The sequence below is a fragment of the Diospyros lotus genome, chromosome 8, assembly GCF_014633365.1.
Source record: "Diospyros lotus cultivar Yz01 chromosome 8, ASM1463336v1, whole genome shotgun sequence".
NCBI lineage: Eukaryota > Viridiplantae > Streptophyta > Magnoliopsida > Ericales > Ebenaceae > Diospyros > Diospyros lotus.
Window position 1 is genome coordinate 31,229,005 of NC_068345.1, and position 22,220 is coordinate 31,251,224.

A 22,220-nucleotide genomic window follows, 5' to 3' on the forward strand; every position below is an offset into this window, starting at 1 on the left:
TTTCTGGTGTGTCAACATGCGTCCAGTGTCAAAAGCCTCTAGCCTCTATACCTCTGTCCATCCATCTGTATTCAAAAACACGCACGCGCGCACTAGTCCAACGAAAAATCCATAATTATCCCCATGCATGATGAGCATGAAACACAGCTCATAACTTTCCTTCTCCAAATGGTGTTGTTCTCCATCATAACTTCTTCTTCTTCTTCTTCTTCTTCAATGGTGATGGTGGTGGTCCGCTTGCATGTATTGGCGCTGGTAGCTCTTTGGATGGGCACCACGACCACCGAAGCAGCGATAACCCTGCCGGGAAACGCGACGATCTCGGCGGTGATACTGTTCGGAGATTCGATCGTGGATCAAGGGAACAACAACCATCTGAAGACGGTGGTGAAGAGCAATTTCTCTCCATATGGGAAGGACTTCAAGGGCGGAGTTCCAACTGGAAGGTTTTGCAATGGCAAAACCCCTGCTGACTTAGTAGGTATATATATATAATATATATATATATGTAAATATAATCATATATGGCTGGCTGTTGGCTGTCCACTCTCTCTGTCGAACCACCCTCTTTCCTTCTAGCTCCCAAATATTAATTGAACAGATCAAAGAAGAAGAAACTATTTCAATTAATTAGCTTATCCATCCTTATAATCAGAATTTGTTGATGTAAATTTGTTAACTAGTATTATGTACCATATTTTTGGTGTAAGTTAATCAAAAATAATAGAAAAATATCATACTCTTATTATTGAAAAATCTTAAAGTTTTTTGTATAAAAGTTGCTTACAAAATGATATACTAACAAGTAAAAATCCATTTATGTTTCTTAGTGGTAGTTTGCATGATTTGTTATATATTTATTTTTGAGAACTCCTCAGTGTCTGCTTTTAAAAGATATTGATGACACATGGCCTAAAATTCTATTGGGCTCCGGCAGCGAGATTCATGGGCCCAAGCCTGCTCGAGATTGGGGAGTTTCGGCCTTCGCTTCCTCCGGTCCGTTAAATCCCCTTAAAATTAAAATGGGATTTAACTAAAAATTTATAATTTGGCTGGGAAATTATTTTTATAAAAATTATCCTGTTATTGACGAATTTCTAAAATTATCTAAACAAGCCCAATTTTAGGAAACAACAACACAAATCATTTTGCTTATTCCAAAAATTTTTAACCCACAAAAAATATAAAAATTACATGAAATAAATTTGTTACTATTTCAATTCTGAATTTATTTGCTGAGTTCATTATTATGAGTTTATGTGTATTATTGGGTAAGCTAAGATAATTAATTTTATTTAAAATTTTGTATCTGCAGCTGAAGAATTGGGGATAAAAGAATTAGTGACAGCATACCTAGATCCCCAGTTTCAGGGTGAGGATGTCCCCACTGGTGTCAGCTTTGCTTCCGGAGGCACTGGATTCGATCCCCAAACTGCTCAGCTTGCCGTATATTATTACCATCTCTATTCTTTTCTTTCTTTCAAACAAAACACTCAAATTTTTTCTTAAATTAACTTATAATGTGTATCTCTTTTCATTTTGTTTGATTACACGTAGAATTAATGATGGTGATAGGGGAATTTAATATAATTTTTGAATAGTAAGAATAGGTAAGAGTAATTTTTGAAAATGTGAGTGAGTGGTACTGTCAACTGTGCATTGAATCTATTAGTGAACCCAAGGGATCAGTAATTTATGCAATGTTTTCTCTCTTCTTTTTGTGTGTGTGTGTGTGTGGTGTTAAAAGTCAGTTATATCGATGTCGGATCAGCTGGAAATGTTCAAAGAGTACATTGGAAAGCTACAGGCAATGGTTGGAGAAGACAGAACAAACTACATACTGAGGAACAGCCTGTTTTTCGTGGTGGCTGGCAGTGATGACCTTGCCAACACCTATTTCACTGTTGGCATCAGGAAACTGCAGTATGATATTGATTCTTACACTAATCTGATGCTCAATTCGGCTTCTGATTTTGTCAAGGTACTTAATTAATAGCTATCCCCCACTATTCAGTTTTAGAATCAAATAGCCTTAAGACGTAAGATAATGAGGATTAATTTAAGACTTCAAATTATTATTGTTGTTGCTGCTGCAAGACCCTGTATACATTGGGAGGCAGAAGAATTGCAGTTTTCGGCCTTCCGCCAATCGGATGTCTGCCGTCTCAGAGGACACTCGCCGGGGGAAAGCTTAGGGCTTGCGCCGAGAATTACAACCAAGCAGCACAGTTGTTCAATGCCAAGCTATCAAACGCTCTTCCTGCTCTTGCCTCTGGCCTTGGAGATGCCGAAGTCAGGATAGTCTACATTGATATCTACAACCCTCTTCTTGAGCTCATTCAAAATCCCCAAAAATATGGTAAATTAATTCAACTCCATCTACCACTACATATGCATGATATGATATGATAGGATGGATCAAACTTTTTTAATTCTGAAAAAATGCTTGTTTGTTTGTTTAGGTTTCAGTGTTGCAGATAGAGGGTGCTGTGGCACAGGAAAAATTGAAGTAGTGATACTATGCAATCGTTTGGGAAAGACGTGTGAAGATGATTCTCAGTATGTGTTTTGGGATAGTTACCATCCCACTGAGAAGGGTTACAGAGTGTTAGTCCATCAAATCCTCAACAAATATATCGGCAGCTTAGTCTGAAACATTACCCCCATTTCACTTGGATTTCTAGATCCACAATATTCCTATGTTTCTCTCCTAATTTAAGTATGTTTTACTTGTGTCTCTCTCAATAAAAATTTGATTGTTTGTTTCCAACATTAGTAAACTTAAAAGCTTTATGTTGTAAATCATAATCTTGTTTGTTTGTGAGGAAAAACAATTAATTAAATATCAAATTATCATATTCATAAATCTTAAAACTTCATATTTTTTCATATAATTTGAAGAAAGAAGACATACCTTAATTTATTAAGTCTTCAATATATAAAAGCCGTTTCTAATTGATGAAAAAAATTAAAAGAATATTTATTTCTTTCGCTTAATCTCTTAATCTTGATGATTGGAGAATAACTGAGGACTAGTTTTCTTTCCTTTTAATTACAGATTCTATAAGTTTTGGTTTTTCTTTCGATAGAGGTAGAGAGAGGAGTCACGGCTCTACAAAATTAATAAGATTTAAGTATTTAATTATTTTATTAAATAAATACGAACATATATGATAAAATAAACTTAAATATCATAATGGGTCAAAATAATTCTTAGATATGATACTCCAATAAATTATATTGGCAAAAGTAAACGATGAGACAGGAAAAAAAAATTAAACTAGCTTAGACAAATAATTATCTCATCCTTATTAATCTAAAATATGAAAAAAAATAAATTAAATAAATAAAATGATTGTGCGGAGTGAAACAAATTTGTTTGCTGGATTTTAATTAAATGGGAGGAGTAAGGCATCAAATCCCAAAGGAAAATGTTGTATTCTATGAGTTACACCATCGATTAGATAATGTAATTAAAATATCTGAAATAATCCTCACTCAAGGTGATGAAGTGAGGCGGTGAGACGACGTAAAGTAAAGTGGTGAGGTGCATGATTAAAATAGACGATAAGGAATAATTAGGTGAGGCGGTGAGGTGTGAGAGATATTTTTATTATTTATGATATATTATATAATCTATAATGTAGCAAATAAATTACCTATAACATGGTCCAATCCCATAACCGTTTCATTAATGATGATGATGTTTACTTGTGTACTGAACCAATTAGTCAATTATTCGATTATTCAATTACTCTTAAAGTAGCATATTATATTAATTAGCAAGTTTGTTAGATGTTACAGGTCTTATGAAATGGTTAGACATTATTAATTAATAATGAATGGCACTGTGGCCCTGATGCAGGGTTAATTACACTAATAATAACTTAACTTTACATTATATTATTATTTGGTTATTGAATTTTGAAATGTTACCTGTTAATCATTGATATTTCAAAAATGTTACTGCTTAGTCATTGAACTTTGAAATATTATCTGTTAGTCACTGATATTTCAAAATTATTACTACTTAGTCACTGAACTTTAAAATGGTACCTATTAGTCATTGATATTTCAAAACTGTTACACTGAACTTTAAAATATTATCTGGTAGTCATTGATATTTCAAAATCATTTTTCACCCGTCACTCGATAGTCATTGAACTTTAAGTTCACGAGTGACGAATGAGAAATAATTTTGAAATATTAGTGACTAACAGGTAATATTTTAAAGTTCAGTGTAACAGTTTTGAAATATCAGTGACTAATAGATAACATTTTAAAGTTCAATAATTAAGCAGTAATAGTTTTGAAATATCAGTGACTAACAGGTAACATTTCAAAGTTTAGTGACTAAACAGTAATCGTTTTAAAATATCAGTGACTAACAGATAACATTTCAAAGTTCAGTGACCAAAGAGTAATAAAATTCAAAGTTGGATTATTATTGGTGTAATTAACCCAAATAAAATCCATGTCATCTTTGAATCTTAAAAGCAAATAATCTCTAATTTATCTTTAAATCATGAAAGCAAAATAATTTTAATCAAAAACCATATTTATTGAGAAAAAAAATTAAAGAATTGTTTGTTTAAAAATTTGATCAAAAATCGTGTTTAATAAGAATAAAAAAAATTTAATAAAAAATTAAATTATTTAGAAATGACTTTGCTTCCACAATTCAAAAATAAATTGGAGATTATTTTGCTGGTGCGATGTAAAGATGAATTAGATCTTGCTTGGTTTACACTTCTATGGAGATATATTGTGATTTTACTTAGATTTAGAGACTACTAAAGGTTGGTGGTTATTTTTTTATCTTATTTTTTTTTACGTTTTTCTCCAATTTTCTTATCAAATTAGGTGCCACTTTTCTCTGTTCACTTGGTGGAGCTGTTTTTAATTAATTTTATAATAATAAAATTACGTGTAATTATTTAAAATTAATTATGCATTATGATTTTTTTGACCTATAAATCTAAGATTGCGTTCTCTTTACTTTTTAATTTATTTTTAAAAATAATAAAAAGAACGTATTTTCATTATTTTAGAAAATTAAAAATAACTTGAAAACAGCCTAATACTTTTTAATAGAGAATGATTGTAAAAGAGTATTTTCGATAAAAAAAAATAAAACTACAAAAGAAATTAAATGTTTAAAGTCGTAAAATTAAAAAGGAAAAAAAAAATTGAGTGGATGTTAACCTTAGGGAGTGGCTTAATTTGGTAGATATGGATGCATCAGGGGGATTAATTACACCAATAATTACTCAACTTTGCATTATGTTACTATTTGATAACTAAACTTTGAAATGTTACATATTAGTCACTGATATTTTAAAATTGTTACTACTTAGTCACTAAACTTTAAAATGTTACCTGCTAGTCATTAATATTTCAAAATCGTTTATCACTCGTCACTCATTAGTCGTTGAACTTTAAATTCACAAGTAACTAATGAGAAACAGTTTTAAAATATTAGTGACTAACTAGTAACAGATTTAAAATATTAGTGATTAATGAATAACATTTTAAAGTTTAGTGACCAAATAGTAACAGAATATAAAATTGAGTGATTATTGGTGTAATTAACTCAATTTTGTCCTAATTTTGTTTAGGTTATGGATTGATTGGCTTTCAGGATTCTTTAAAAATAAATTGAAATTTTGCTAAGTTTAAGAACTAGTTAGTGTTAATGGTTATATTTTCTTCATAGTGTAGATATAAGCTTGGATAAAAAATTTGTTAAAAATAAAATTGCATACACATGAATTTAATTTTTTATAGGTGATGATGATCTTATATTTATAAGATAAATAGATAATAAATAAACTATCTGGACATCTCTCTTATTTAGAATAATTGTTTTTTATTAAATATAATTACAAGATGTGATTTATGTAACCCTATAAAAAATAAAAATTATCTCCTTAATTTTTTGTGATAAAAAAGGAGATAAGTTATTTACATCACCGATTATCTATAAATAAGTATTTTCTTTCACATATTCAGATACAATTAAAAATATAATTTTATCCTTCTCTATATAGTATCTAAGAGTTTGACTATGTGGAGTTTACAAGGTAGATGTTAGTTGTTATTTTAGTAATAACTATACACTAAGAGGGCGTTTGTTAAAATGAGTAAGATAAGAGGTATCAAGATAAGTTTGAAATGCATTCTAGATCAAGATATAGAACGATCAAGATAAGACTAGAAAGCATTCTAAGATTTCTATCAGAGTGTTTGTTAAATTTTTTGGAATCCACTGATAATTGTATTTTTTCTTTTTATATGTTTGTTAATGCATATGATAAGTACTAAGATAAAAGTTTTTTTTTACCAAAATATCCACATTACCAAATTTATGATTAAAATAGTATTTTATGATTAATATGAATTGTCAAAAAAATTAAAATTAAAATTAAAATTAAAATTAATATTTTATTTTCTAAATTCATGTTCAAAAATAAATTTAAAAAGAGTTGAAAAGTAGGAATAATTATTGTTAGAATTACAATAATTCCACCTAGATAATTAAAAATGGCCAAAACATATTTTCATAATAGGTAATAAAATATAAAATTAAATAAAATAATTTAAAAATTGGTGAAAGAAATTAGATTAGTTAATAAAATATATATATATAGAGAGAGAGAAATTTAAATTTTAAAAATCAATGAAATGAATAATATCATTTAAAATTTAAAAATTGTCAAAACATATAATAATTTAAAAATGTATTAAATAATCTATATATATATATTATAATAAAACAACCGTCAAATTTTTTCCCGCCCATTTCCAATTACTATTTTGATATTTTATTATCTTTTTGTAATTTTTTTTACTTACCCGAAATAGAATTTTTATAGGTTATTAATTAAATCTAGATTTGTGAAAAACGTGTAATTCTTGAAATATGTAAATGGTTTTTTTCATGGCTGAATAGGATCTGGAGAATGTATAAGCATGCTGGTATATGAAGAGTTAAGATCTAATCTATATTATTAATTTTTATATATTAACATAAAATTTTAATTGAAATAAATTACAGAAAAATAAGATTTTTTTAAATTGGGAGAAATCTTGAGATATCAAGTAATACCGCCGAATACCAACTATCAAGTAAATTTTTTATTTTATTTTTATTTTATATATAGTTTAATTAATTTAAATTTATTTTTTTATAATTTTAAATGTTATAATTTTATATATAACTTAAACGTTATAATTTTTTTTTAACTTTATTTTTTTGTTGCTTTTTAAAAAATGTGACCTGTCTTAAATGTGATAATTAATTACTAGGAGGAATATGTAAAGTCATATATAGATAATCAATTTTAAAATTTTGATTATTATTATTTATATAATTAATTAATTATTTAAATTATCTTTATTTTATATATAGTTTAATTATTTTAAATTTATTTTTTTAATTTTAAATGTTATAATTTTATATATAACTTAAATGTTATAATTTTATTTTTTAACTTTATTTTTGTTTTTTAGTTTCTTAAAAATGTGACATGTCTTAAATGTGGTAATTGATTGCCAGGAGAAATATGTAAAGTTATGTATGTATAATTAATTTTGAAAATTTGATTATTATTATTTATATTTATTTTATTATAATTATAAATGTTATAATTTTATATATAACTTAAATGTTATAATTTTATTTTTTAACTTTATTTTTTTTGTTGCTTTCTTAAAAATTTGATCTGTCTTAAATATGGTAATTGATTGTTAAGAGAAATATGTAAAGTCATGTATGGATAATCAATTTTGAAATTTTGATTATTATTATTTATATAATTAATTGATTATTTAAATTATTCTTATTTTATATATAGTTTAATTAATTTAAATTTATTTTTTATATTTTTAAATGTTATCATTTTATATATAATTTAAATATTATAATTTTATTTTTTAACTTTATTTTTTTGTTACTTTTTTAAAAATTTGACTGTCTTAAATGTAGTAATTAATTGTCAGGACAAATATATAAAGTCATGGATAATCAATTTTGAAAATTTGATTTTTATCATTTATATAATTAATTGATTATTTAAATTATGTTTATTTTATATATAGTTTAATTAATTTAAATTAATTTTCTTATAATTTTAAATATTATAATTTTATATATAACTTAAATGTTATAATTTTATTTTTTAACTTTGTTTTTGCTTCCTTACAAATTTTATTATTATTATTTATATAATTAATTGATTATTTAAATTATCTTTATCTTACATACAATTTAATTAATTTAATTTAATTTTTTATAATTTTAAATGTCATAATTTTATTTTTCAACTTAATTGATTATTGTCATTTATTTAATTCTTATTTTCCTCTTTAGTCTATTTTGAAGATGTGCTATATGTTGGATTTGGAGAAATTAAATGCAAATTAAATCTGTGTTTTGAAAATTATATTAAGTGAGGAAGATTCGAATTGTGTGACAAACTATGTTGGATGGAAACACCTTATAAGAGCCATTTTTCCGTTTACGAAATGTTTTCTATTCCCATTTCAGACTATATTTATGCCTATTTTTTTAGAAGAATGTCCGTTTTCACTTCCTATCGGAAACGTTTCCCGCTTCCGTGCAACATAGGTGGCAAAGCGTGGGAAAAAAGAGAACTTAATGGTGGCACGCGATTTGATAAATTGAGAGAAATAGGAGAATTTGAAGGAAGAAAAATTAATAAAAAAAAGCAAATATCTCATTCTCTTCTTCCTCTCCATTCCTGTTCAACCCTTCTATTTTCTCTCTTCTCCTTTCTCGATTATTCTTCTCAAATTTTCTCTTTTTCTTTACTTCTATTAGTAAATTTTAATCGTATTTTTTTTTACCCAGTTTGGTCTTCTAGTGTAACATAGCACCACTATTCTATCAAGTGAGTGACGTGAATGCAACTAAAAAAAATTAAGCCTTGAGGGTTCGTGTGATACGCACATATGAGACAAATACACGTGAAAATTCAAAAAAAAAAAGTCTACTCTTAAATGCATATTTTAGAATAAAGAGGTTGGTTATTGTTTATTCTTTTTTTTTTCCTGTTATTGTGTAATTTTTGTATTTTTTACGCATTGCTTATTGTATTACATGTTAATTTATATTTATTTTTTACATAGTTTTAGGATAAAGTTATGTGCTTTTAATTGTTCATCTACCCTTGAATGCATATAAGGAAATATTTCAAAATCTGTAATCCTTTTGTTATATTTTCATGATTATAACACGATTAATTTATTTATTTTTTACTTTTTTATTGTAATTTTCATTTATTGTAACCACTAAATTATATAACTTTTACTTTAATAATTTTTTTTTTGTTTTTACGATATCCATGCATCGCATGGGTGTTCCACTAGTATTAATTATAAGAATTAAATAAATAAGTTTTTTTAATAAATTTAAATCTTTAAAATGCATTAAATGACATTAACTATCCTATAAAGGGCATATAAGTAATTGAACCTTATCTTAAAAGAGTCAGATAAATTTATTCGATGGGGGAAGTTAGATAAATTTATCTTGAAAGTGGGAGATAAGAGGTCACGTGAGGAATTTTTCGGAAGTAATCAGATAAACTTAACAAACATGTTAGAAAGACCAAACATCTGGAATGCTTCCCATATCTGATATTTTTTCCCTCTTATCTTGATTAACAAACACCCCTAAAAGCATTAAAGATTTGTTGTATAAGAATATTTAGAAGTTCGTAATACAAGCTCGATTATAAAGTTATTAATCTACGTAAACCATATATTTTTTTTCACTATGTATATCTAATATTATTTGCAAGGATTAATATTTAAATATTTAATTAATATATTTATGTATGTATGTACTCAATTCCGCATGATAAAGGCAACCCACCAACCAGTCCCAAGCATGGCCATCTGTCTTTCTTTGTCCAGACATAGACAAATCCTCTGATGATGATAATATAAAATAGTTACACATTCAATACACTTGCATGATCCATCATTAATCACCTAAAATTCAACCCCCATATATATATATATTTTTAGCAAACAGAAAGTAAAAGATTGGAATCAAATTTATTTAGCTTAATTTGTCAATCTTCGGTTAATTTATTTAATGTGTGTAATTGTCAGTTAACTTAATTAATATAGGTAATTGTGAGTTATCATAAATATTTAAAATTTATTTATTGCATACTTAAAAAGATAATAATATAACAACAACATATCCAACCTTTATCCTATTATCTAGCATCAGTTACATGAATTCTATACTTTATGTATTTATGTCTTTTATCATATCTTCATTTAGAACCATACATTTCATATCAAATTTTAATGTCTCTTCCAGAGTTTTTTTTTTTAACTAATTGTTCCATTTCATCAACTCTCCTTATATGAGCGTCTCTTAATCTTCTTTTCACATGATCAAACCATCTAGTCTTTCTCATCTTCTTCTCGATGGGCACTACTCTTACATTATTATAAATAACCTCATCTCTAATTTTATTTTTTCTTGTATGACTGCACATCCATCTTAGCATCATCATCTTCGCTACGCTTGTCTTTTACTCATGCTGGTATTTGACTGCTCAACATTCTGAATTATACAACAAAACTGGTCTTATAACCATCTTATAGAATTTTTCTTTCAGTTTTAATGAGATTTTACCATCATGTAATACCCTTGATGTATTTCTCTATTTTAGCCAACTTACCTTAATTCTATGCTTGACATCCTCGTGAATTTCTTCATCTTTTTGAATCACTAATCCCAAATATAAAAAATGATATTTTCTTTGTATAATTTGGTCTTCCAATTTTATTATAACATAATCCATTCTTACTAAATTTACATTATGTTTTCCTTCTACTTAATTTAAATCTCTTAGATTTTAAATTGTTTCTTCACAATTCAAGCTTAGTGTTCACTCCCTTTTTTGTTTTATCCACCAACACTATGTTATCTACAAATAGCATATACCATGGCATCTCTGTCTGAATATGTTTAGCGAGTTCATCCATTACTAAAACAAATAAGTATGGACTTAGTACAGAATCTTGATACAATCTCATTGTAATTTTAAATCTTTCAGTATCCTCTTCACATGTTTTGACTCTTGTCTTTATACCGTGACACATGTCCTTAAGAGCTTGTATATACGCTATTCAGATTCATTTTTTCTTTAAAACTCTTCATAATACTTCTCTAGAGACCCTATTATAGGCCTTTTCTAGATCTATAAACACCATATGCAGGTCCTTCTGATAATTTCGATACCTTTCCATCAGACGCTTCAGTAGGTATATAGCTTTCATTGTTGACTTATCAAGCATGAAATCAAACTGATTTTCCAAGATGCTGTTTCTTTTTTGAGTCTCTGTTCTATTACTCTCTCTCAAAGTTTTATGGTATGACTCATTTACGTAATTTCTCTGTAATTTTCATAGCTTTGAACATCTCACTTGTTCCTATATATAGAAACCAAAGTACTATTCCTCCACTCATCTGACATGTTTTTTGATTTAAGGATCGCGTTAAATAATTTCGTTAATTAGGAGATGCCCTATTCTCCTATGAATTTTCATGTTTCTATTAGTATATTATTCAGTTCCATCGCCTTATGATTTTTCATCTTTTTTAATACTTGTCTTATATCGTTTGAACTTATGCATCGATAAAATGTATAGCTCACGTTCCTTTCGTAATTACTAAGATATCTCAACCTAACTCTTGTGTCCCCAACATCATTAAATAATTTTGTGAAATATTTCTTCCATCTCTCCTTAATTGCTCTCTTATTCACTAATATATTTTGATTTTCATCTTTTATGCATTTCATTTAAATTTCTTGTTTTTTTTCTTATTTTAGTTAATTTTTTTTCATAATTAAAAAATTCGTAATTATTGGGAAGGAAGGGGCTACCCTTGGTCCTTGGAGTCCACAAACTATAGAAATCCAAATGTTGTTATCATGTATTTATATATTCCGGTTGTGGTTGACTGTTGCGCCTCTGGATCCCATTCCTTCACTTGCTGCCTCCTCCTCCTGCTGCTGCTGCTGCCTCCTCCTCCTGCTGCTGCTGCTGCTGCTGCTGCTTGCTTCTCATTCAATTGTCTGCCATCAAAATTCATGTCCTTGTTGAAATGAAACAGTCTTTGTTAATTGAGGAGGAGGAGAGAGTATATCAATATAATAATAAAAATGAATATATATATATATATATATGTGGTCATATCCTATGCCACTGTCTGTCTCCACTATTTAATTTAATTAAAGCACTGCCTAGTGCGAGTGGGTTATATGTTTCTTTGCAATATATATATATATATATATATGCGATTAATCCCCTCATTTTATGATTTAAAGTACGTATTATCCCCTAATTTTATGATTTAAAGTACGTATTATTATTATTATTATTATATATATATATATATATAAAGAAAAAAAAGCACCTAAAATTAATAACGAGGGGCATGTGAATCGTCGGGAGTTTCTTGCGCATCTACACGCGGACTCTTAGAATGGGTAACGCTCAAATTTTTAAGATTATTCTCTTACTCGACAATAAGAAGACTCTAGAGTTAATTTGATAATAAAGTCACTATAAAACGTATCTATGAATTTAATAGCCATTATATAGCCATATATATGTGTGGGTGCGCGCGCGCTATGCAAACAGCTAACGCATGCATGAGCAAGACAGCCAATTCATAGCTTCCCCTTCAGCTTATACTCACACAGCCACACATACAGTCACACACACACAAATTTCCTTCCTACGTGATGCTGCTTTCCATTATTTCACTCTCTTCTTCTTCTTCTTCTTCAATGGCGGTGTTGTTCTGTTTGCACGTTTTTCTTCTTGTAATCAGCAGGATTAATGCGGTGATAACGCTACCGGGAAACATGACAATTCCGGCGTTGATCATTTTTGGAGATTCGATCGTCGATCAGGGAAACAACAACAATCTCAACACCTTCGCCAGATGCAATTACTCTCCGTATGGAAAGGACTTCAGAGGCGGAATTCCGACCGGACGGTTCTGCAACGGCAAAACTCCGGCCGACCTAGTAGGTATGATCCATGAGATCATTAATCCTAATCCTCCTCCTCCTCCTCGTCTTATCTTTCTGTAGAGATAAGATAATGCCTTGGACGTATCTGTCTTCGTGTGTGGTTATCGTTTGACGTTACAGTGAATGAAAAGAAACGTAATTGGCTCATCTTTTTGCGCCATGTTCGTCCAAAACTGAAATTTCTTGTCCTCAATTTTGGTTTTGCAGCTGAAGAATTAGGGATTAAAGAGTATCTGCCGGCGTATCTGGATCCCAATTTCAAGGATGAAGACGCCCTCACTGGTGCGAGCTTTGCTTCTGGAGGCACGGGATTTGATCCTCTAACATCTCAGTTATCGGTATTGTCACTTTCTTTTTAATTTCTATATTATTTTATTTATGCTTCTTTGTAAATATTTATTATCCGTCCCATAATATTTTTTTTTTTTTTGGCACAGTAGGATGGAAGGGATGGAGCTCGGAATCATAGCTAGCTTATTTTAGGTTATGTTTATTTCCACATAAGATAATTCATAGTAATTTGATCAGATGAACTAAGTTTTATTAATTTTATTTTTGGCCTAAATAATTATATATGTCGTCATTATGTATCCCATCCCAACATAATATAATTTTAAATCCGTCCTCTATAATGGAGAACAAAATTGTCAAGACCCGTCTCTATCTTGAACAATAATAATAAAAAAATTCTTCATAATACATTTTTTAGCAATAATAAATAAATTAAAATTGGTCTCAAATTATAACAACAATAATGAACAAAATACTGTTGTCAGTGCTTCCTTGTCAAGGGTCAAACTCCCAATTATGTAAGCAAAACTTACCCTGTCTGCTGGCTGGCTTCTTATAATTCGTAGCTTGTAAGCCTTGAAAGTCTAAACGCATGCTGTGAGCCTCGTGACCGCTTGCTGTAAGCCTCGTGTAAGCTACTTAATTACACAAGCAACCATTGAATGATTGCTGTAAGCCACTTGCTCAGGCTTTGAACAGTTGAATTCTTTTTTTCTTTAAACTCTAAAGTTTAAACCTGAAATCATTAGGATGAACTGAATTGCTTTGCGTCAACATCTTCTATTGGTCAGTCTGGTTTCTTTTATATTATGGCTTTTTGTCCCACAGGATGTGTTCTTTCCTTGTGATCTGTAGCTTGAGGCTTGAGCCTCACCTCGGTGCATTTTGCTGTTTGGGATGGCTTCTTGCCGCTTGTTTGAGCCTTCAGTCTTTCTCAGTGACCAAAAGGAGATTCCTAGTCCATTCTTGGTTAAAATTGATTTAGAGAGTCTCCAATCCTCACTCCTTAACTTGGGCAACAACAGTTTATCTCATTCCAATTGTCCATTTATTTATTTCTTTGTTGTTACTGCCCATTTGTCTTTTTACTATTAAGGTATACATACATACAGACACACACATATATATGTGTATGTATACTTTGATGCTAATTATATATTTTATACAAGCTACTGTTAAACATCATTATTATAATTGAATTAGTATGAGATTTGAATTTCGAATATTTGTCATTTTTGATATCATGTTAATTTATTTGGCATTTCTAAAAAGGAGATAATAATTATCAAGTCATTTAGAGGATGATGAATTAATGATTAACAATCTAACGTATAATACAAGTTCAGAATTGATACATAATACTAATAAGATACCACCAAGCTTGAACAAATTTTAATCTCATACGTTGCAGGTACTTTTGGCGGCTTGGCCTACTAAATTACTAACAAAATATTAACGATAATTTTATAAATATATATGAATTAATCGAGTGAGTTAGAAGACAAAGTTATACCTAGGTAGGAATTTACGGAAAATCCGATAATTGACCCAAATGCTCGTATATTGCTCTGTCTTCTCGTCATATTAGGCTTGGAGTAGAGATAAAACCTCGTTTTTTTGCATTGTGACGTTCATTTAACTAAAAGTTTATATATGCTACTTACTTACTGGATTTTACGTGTTTTATTTGTTTGGGTAAAAACAACAAAAAAAAAGTCAGCTTTTTCGATGTCGGATCAGCTAGACATGTTTAAAGGGTACACTGGCAAGCTAAAGGCAATGGTTGGAGAGGACAGAACAAACCAAATCCTAACAAACAGCCTCTTCTTAGTGGTGGCTGGAAGCAACGACCTTACAAATACCTATTTTACAGCTGGGATCAGGAAGTTGAATTACGATATCAAAGCCTACACTGACTTTTTAGTCAATTCAGCTTCTGATTTTATACGGGTATATATATTAGTTTCCTCTTTAACTTCTCCTTAGTCAGTAGCCAAAATTATTAGCTCCACTTTCACTCATTTATGTTCTTGTCGAGATAAAAATGATTTAATGGTTAAAATTATGTAACGGACTCCTCCGCTTAATGAAATTAAAATTTCATTTATATTTGTACTTTCAAGAATCTATACGCCGCCGGAGGGAGAAGAATTGGCGTTTTCGGCATTCCTCCGATAGGATGTTTGCCATCGCAGAGGACACTCGCCGGCGGAGGGCTTCGAGTGTGCGCCGAAAATTACAACCAGGCTGCGCAGTTGTTCAACGCCAAGCTATCAGAGGCTCTTCATTCTCTTACCTCCACCCTCAATGACCGAAACGCCAGGCTCGTTTACATCGATATCTACAACCCTCTCATTGACATCATTCAACATCCCAAAAAATATGGTAATCCAAACTCCTCGTACTCACAATATATACTTAAATGTAGTTATTATTCGATTTCAGGATTTAACGCCTCCCCCGATAGAATTATAAAATTTGTGATTGTTATTATCGTTGGTTTTAGGTTTTGAGGTTGTCGACAAAGGATGCTGTGGAACGGGAACCATAGAAGTGGCGATTTTATGTAATTTTACAAGCAAAATGTGTCCAGACGAGTCAATATACTTATTTTGGGATAGCTTCCATCCCACAGAAGGAGGATATAAGGTCTTGGTTAAGCAGATTTTACACAAAAATGTCCAAAAGTTCATTTGAATTATTAGCCGTCCGTCTGCAGTGACATTACTATTTTAATTATTATGCAAAAAAGTAGTTCATTCGTAATGCATTGTTTGCACCTAAACATTTATTAATTTTGACAGTTGTGTAAATTTTTTCCACGCAAGCTTGTATTAACATTAATGTTACACATTACAATTTTTCTTAGATCAAGAGTTAGGAAAATACCCAAAAATTACAAAACATGAAAAGATTCGAATTCAATCTGATGATGATTTGCAATTGTTTTGATAATTTGTAACTGATGATGATGATTTTATTTTCCCTTTTAGCATTGACCACACTAAAGCGATATGTTGTGCTACAGAAAATACAAAATAAAAATTAATAATAATAATAATAAATAAACGGGTTGGCCCCATGCCGATTGGGCTGACCCAACTGCACAAATATCACAAGGACTCATGGCCCGTCAAGATAGCCAAGGGGGCTCGCGTGGACGCCCCGCGGCCTGAGAGGCCGCAAGGATTCCCACAGCCAAGAAGGCCGTGGGGGGTCACGAGGCCACCAGGAGTCGCGGCCCCATAGCCAGGTTCCTCGGGGGGCTTCCTTGCATCTCGGGACAGCACCCCCACTAAAATATTTTCTCCACTAAAATATTTTCTCCAATATGGGAGGTCTAGCACAACGAATAAATTATATGACTTCGAAATTCAAAATTCTTTTCAAAAATTTCACCAAAAGGAATAGATAATTTTTATAAGAAATTCTAATCTCAAAAAGATAAGATAAATGTCATTTGTAAGAATCATAATCTTATCAAGGTTAAAAAAAGTTAAGATATATGTCATCTGTAACAATTTTAATTTTGAACTATTTTGAATTACTCTATATCCTTCTATAAATAAATAGACACTTTTTTCATAAAATGTATGTTTCTGATACTAGTAAAAATTCTGTTCTACAGATTTCATCATCTTCAGTGTTTAATATAAGTATCGAAATGTTTGCGTGAGAACCTCTCCCACACCCTCTAACTATTTCTTTCTTTGTAGACTTAGTTAGCCAGATAACGACGTTTCTAATTAAATAAATTTATTATTATATTTTAACAATAACATGTAAAAATAAATAATATGTCTATAAGTAATCAAGTAAGTTGGATTCTAATTTATTAAAAGATAGAATCTCTACCTAATATAAGGTACCGCTCGATAGTTATGTAGTGTTGAGTCAACTTACTTTATTTAATTTATAATTAAGTTTTGATAATTAATAAAAATAGTATTTTTAACAATATACAAATTATAGTGTTTTGATAATTAACAAAGAGAGTATTTTTAAATATACAAATTATTACTCCTAATTATTTTTGATTAATTTATAAAATATGTATTACCAAAAATATTATTTTTATTTTTTAAATGCATAATTTTTTTTTCTATAAAAATATATTTTCAAAATGCTACAACAAATAATGATGCTATAGTAAATCTGACAATTTGAATAATAAATCCGATCATTGCGAACAATGACACTACAATATTTTTTAAAATACGTATAAATAGCCCAAACTTGTTTTGGAGATCAATTTATTATACATTTTGCATATCTAAAGCACTCCCGAGCTCTCAAATGCTCTCAAACAAAAATTCAAGTAATCTGAGACTTTCAAAACTTTGTTGTACATCCATCGAATAGTCACAAGGCAAGAGAATAAAAACGTTTCAAGTCTATTGTGATAAATCTGAATTTCTCCATCCATGGTCATTGATTATTTATTTATTTATATTTTATTATCTTGTATATTTGTGCTCAATTGTTGATTTATTTGTGTTCAAAAGTAGACAAATATTTGTATCCATAAAACTACTTGTGAATTGTATTAATTTTCTAGAATCGTTAAAATCTAGGTGTATCTAGTTTCCAATAAAAGCTAGGGAGAAAACCTTAATAGTGGTTTTCCTAGAACACGTTATAATCAAAGAGTGAATCTAGTTTTCAAGGTAAGTTAGAGGAAAAATCTTAATGTAGTGATTGCCTAGAACTCGTTGTAATTTATGTGTATATTTAGTTTCTAAAGTGGGTTAGTGTGAAAATCTTGGTAAAATTGATTTAGTGGAACTGCAAGGGTGGTTAGACCTAAAAGAGTGGACTAGGTATGTGTGGAGACACTGAATCACTTAAAATTGCCTACTATCTCATTTTATTTATTCTTGTTATATTTTGTGGCTTATATTTATTATCAATATCAAATATCATTTATTATATTTATCAAATATATATTCTCTAATAAAATCATTAATTAAAAATATTTATTAAAATTATAAAAAAATTTAATCACTCAATTCACCCTATTTAAGTGACCATTCCCTGAGAGACCTACATATTGTGGTTGTTTTCTCACTCTTTACTAGGCTTTTAAAGCCATTAGTCCCTCGACCTTTGAAATTGTTTTTATCTTGATATTTGTAACCCAATCCCCTTTTTATCTTTAATTGTTGTTATGTGAGTTGTTACTATTGGAATAGTCGTATAGTGTTGACGTTCAATTTTAACCGACCCCGATTTGTTTTTGGGCCGCGGTGAATAAGTCCAAAGTGCCAAGAAGAAGAAAACAAAGGTCTTGGACGTGAGTCGACACCAGAATTTTTACGTAGTTCGGCCAGAATGATGCCTACTCCACGATCGCACTCTGATTATTCTTTCAGAATGACGGTGTATCATTATTCTTTCTGTCCCTGCCCCTCATGATATCTCTGATTCTTATTTATACTGAGGGGCCTTTATAATATATATAATATATAGAAATACAATGATTACATAATGTGGGACAAACAGCCCTTATCGTCTACACAAAATCGGGAGTGGAATCCTCATTACGAGGGGCATGGGCTGTTGTAGATAAAGTGAATAGTCCCTACCTCTGACTTTTCAGCAACTTTACCATTTATGCGAGCTGACAGTTTTAGGCCAGTGACCTGGACGGTCCAGCGAATTGGGGTTTTTGCTGAGAGCTCGTCAGACGATCATTGAGAACTCGCTAGGGGCTTTACCGGGAGATTGCGGAATGCTTGCTTCACGAGCTTTGGGTTTCGGTGGTTTATGGGCTTTCTTTGACGAGGTCGCCTGCGCTATTCTGAATTTCGGGCGATTGGGCTGGCCCATTGGATTGAGCTTGGCCCATAAGGAGTGATGCGGGAATAGCGTGTAACATATAGTATTGTATGAATTTAAAATTTTTGCATCAAAGATATGCTGTGGAAACCTATACACAACATATATAGGTTAGATATTTAAGTAACGCGATATTACATCATATGTAATATAATAAACAACATTCCTGAAAGCCCAATGTTAGATGGGTGTAAAAACTACTTCTACATTGAGATCGAATACTCCTCAAATTGTTGAGGGCTTAGTCCGTTCACACCTAGTAAGCCTTTTGTTATCAACTCGTAGTCCTTGCCCTGTGCTAGCCAGAGGACATAAGTTACTTGCATATGTCTATCTCTCTTAGTCTATCTAGAATCTCCTAGCTCAACGATTGAGCTACTTGCAACAACATAGAAGACAAGAAGCTGAAGCAAAGAAGTAGAACAAAGCAAGCCAGAGGAAGAAGACATACATTATGCAAGTACAATTTTTCTCAATCTCTCCTCAATTCAATCTCTCGATTTTACCTCATATTGGGTCCAAGAGAAGCTTCCACATGCCTCTCTGAGTTAACCACGAAGATGACACATGTAAGCCACTAAATCGAGCAGAGACAACAAAAATGGTCGAGCGTTTCACTCGATTTGTCGACCGTTTCCCAACTCTTTGGAAAAATGGTTCAGAGTCTCTTTAAACTGTTAACCGTTTCTCCCAACAATAAAAAAAATAGTTAACTATTTATAAAGGCAATTAACAGTTCTAACCTGTATATTGCATGATTCCACATATAGTTGATATGATTTATTAACATTTAACAAACTACATTATTAAGTCTTAATGACATATTCTAACCCATCATTAACTATTAATGATATTGAGAACACAATAGGTTCATAGTTTTGATACTGGACGCCATATTATATGGTGTATGACTTTCTAGGTTTACCACCTAATAACAATCAAATAACGTCAAACCCTTTTAATGTTTGTCGAACACTTCTACCCATCTCAATAATCTCTTCATGTTCTTGAGACATTATGAAAGGCCTTGGGTAGCACCTAGCAATAGCCTAAAACAATATAAGAGACAACGAAGTCTAATTTCAAGTGAACCTATTATAGTTGACGAGTATCGTGTAATGTAATCTTTCCATCACCTAGTGTCCAGATTGAACAAGAGTTATGGTATGATAAACTCACAAACTTAATAACTATGTATCCGATCTCATTAGCGTGACTAGATGACACCTTAGGAAACTCTTTCTTGATTAATCATATTGCCTCAGCCAGTGACTTTCCCATTATACTAACAGTAAACCAAATAAGACGTTCGTCCCAACTTAGTAAGGGTGACAAATCCTATTTGTGAGTACCTGCCTCTATGCACTAGCAATATGAGACCACATAAATAAACGTTCCTACCTAGCAATTAGATGGTTCGGCACATCAACAAATCTCGCACACTAATACACAAGACTAGGGGTGTGCAAATGGTTTGGTATGGTTATCGAATCGACTAAAATCCATTAATCGATTAAACTAAATTGGGGAGCAAAGCCAAACCGAATAGAACGATTAACCTAAAAAATCAAACTAACCAATAGCCAAAAAAATTGAACCCAAATTGTATAAACTGAACTGAATCGATTACACCAATGAAAAAAAAAAAAAATCGAAGAAAACTAAATCAAACAATAGACTGACGTCATTTTAAATTAAATTAACTAGTAAAAAAGCAAAAAATGACATCGTTTTAAAGTTCCACTACAACAAATTTTGGATTAAGAGGCATTTAAAAATGCCTTAATAGATAGTTTCTTGGGGCATTTTAACTATTAGGGCATTAATAATAATGCCCCATGTAACTGTGCCCCAAAAACGTATTGAGGCACTTATAAATGCCTTAAAAATAATTATAAATTTAAGTTTGTTGCGACACTTAAAAATGCCTCAAAAATTACTGTAAATTTATTTTTCATATCCCCCAAAAGGGCTTCTCTTAATTCTAACTTACTTCTCCCTCGACTCGAACCCTAAACCTTTCATTATTCTTGCACACGCGTGACCACCTAATCTGCACATCATCTTATTAATATATGTGTCTGTGTTTATTTTATAGTATATCTAAGTTTCATTAGAATTATTCTATTGGGGCACTTAAGATTTGTTTATTAGGGCACTTCATCAGAGTGTCTTGTTAGAATTATTTTAATGGGGCATTTCAAAAATTATACCCTATTAGATTTATCTATTAAGACACTTATATTTGTCTATTAGGGCATTTCATTGTTGTGCCTCATTAGAATTGTTATATTGAGGCACTTTATTAAATTGTGCCTTAAAATGATATTTTATAGGGCACTTAATTGTTGTGCCTCATTAAATTTATTGTATTGGGGCACTTTTTTAGATTGTGCCTTAAAATGGTATTTTAGAGGACACTTTCTAAAAAATGCCCTAAAAAAGATGCCTCAACAAATCATTTTTGTTGTAGTGTTCTATCGGTTCGGTTAGTTTGATTATTCTGACAAAAAAAATCAAACTAAAAATTGAAAACCAAAATTTTGAGAAAAATTGAACCAAATTGAACCAATGCAAGAAAAAAATTAAACCAAATTGACAAGTTCGATAAGTTCAATTTAGTTAGTTTGAGTAAACCAAACTTTTACTCTCATTTATATAGGAAAACTATGTCACTTCAAGTCAAAGGATCAATTATACAATCATGACTCTATGACAACATAATAATTCACAATGTTATATGATCAATCATTGATGTTACGTTCAATTATGTTCTTTAACAACCACCAACAAATTTACTATAAACACCACATATTGTGTGATATGTGACTCAACACCCTTAATTATTAGTATTTCATACTAGTCATGGTAGTAAACTAAATGCTAGTCCATAATTAATTAATTAAAGTCCCAATCTGAATAATCTAAGGATTATGAATATTTAAGAAATTTCATTACCAGATAATCTTGTTGCATATTCTTAACATCTTGAGAATAAGA

At 30.3% G+C, this 22,220-nt stretch overlaps 1 protein-coding gene across 2 annotated transcripts; it reads left to right on the forward strand.

The window, feature by feature from the left end:
• On the forward strand, window positions 1-16,244 carry LOC127807108 (GDSL esterase/lipase EXL3-like). 2 transcript variants are annotated; one of them, XM_052344743.1, is made up of 10 exons: window positions 1-481; window positions 1,316-1,446; window positions 1,748-1,981; window positions 2,098-2,359; window positions 2,463-2,633; window positions 12,820-13,089; window positions 13,299-13,429; window positions 15,099-15,332; window positions 15,506-15,767; window positions 15,889-16,169. In XM_052344743.1, the coding sequence occupies exons 1-10, from the start codon at window positions 124-126 to the stop codon at window positions 16,077-16,079; spliced, it is 2,244 nt and encodes a 747-aa protein (XP_052200703.1). In that variant the 5' UTR covers window positions 1-123; the 3' UTR covers window positions 16,080-16,169. The 2 variants fall into 2 exon arrangements, with proteins under 2 accessions (XP_052200703.1, XP_052200702.1); XM_052344742.1 differs by lacking the exons at window positions 1-481; window positions 1,316-1,446; window positions 1,748-1,981; window positions 2,098-2,359; window positions 2,463-2,633 and adding an exon at window positions 12,454-12,539 and having other exon boundaries at window positions 12,887-13,089; window positions 15,889-16,244.
• The last annotated feature ends 5,976 nt before the right edge of the window (window positions 16,245-22,220 follow it).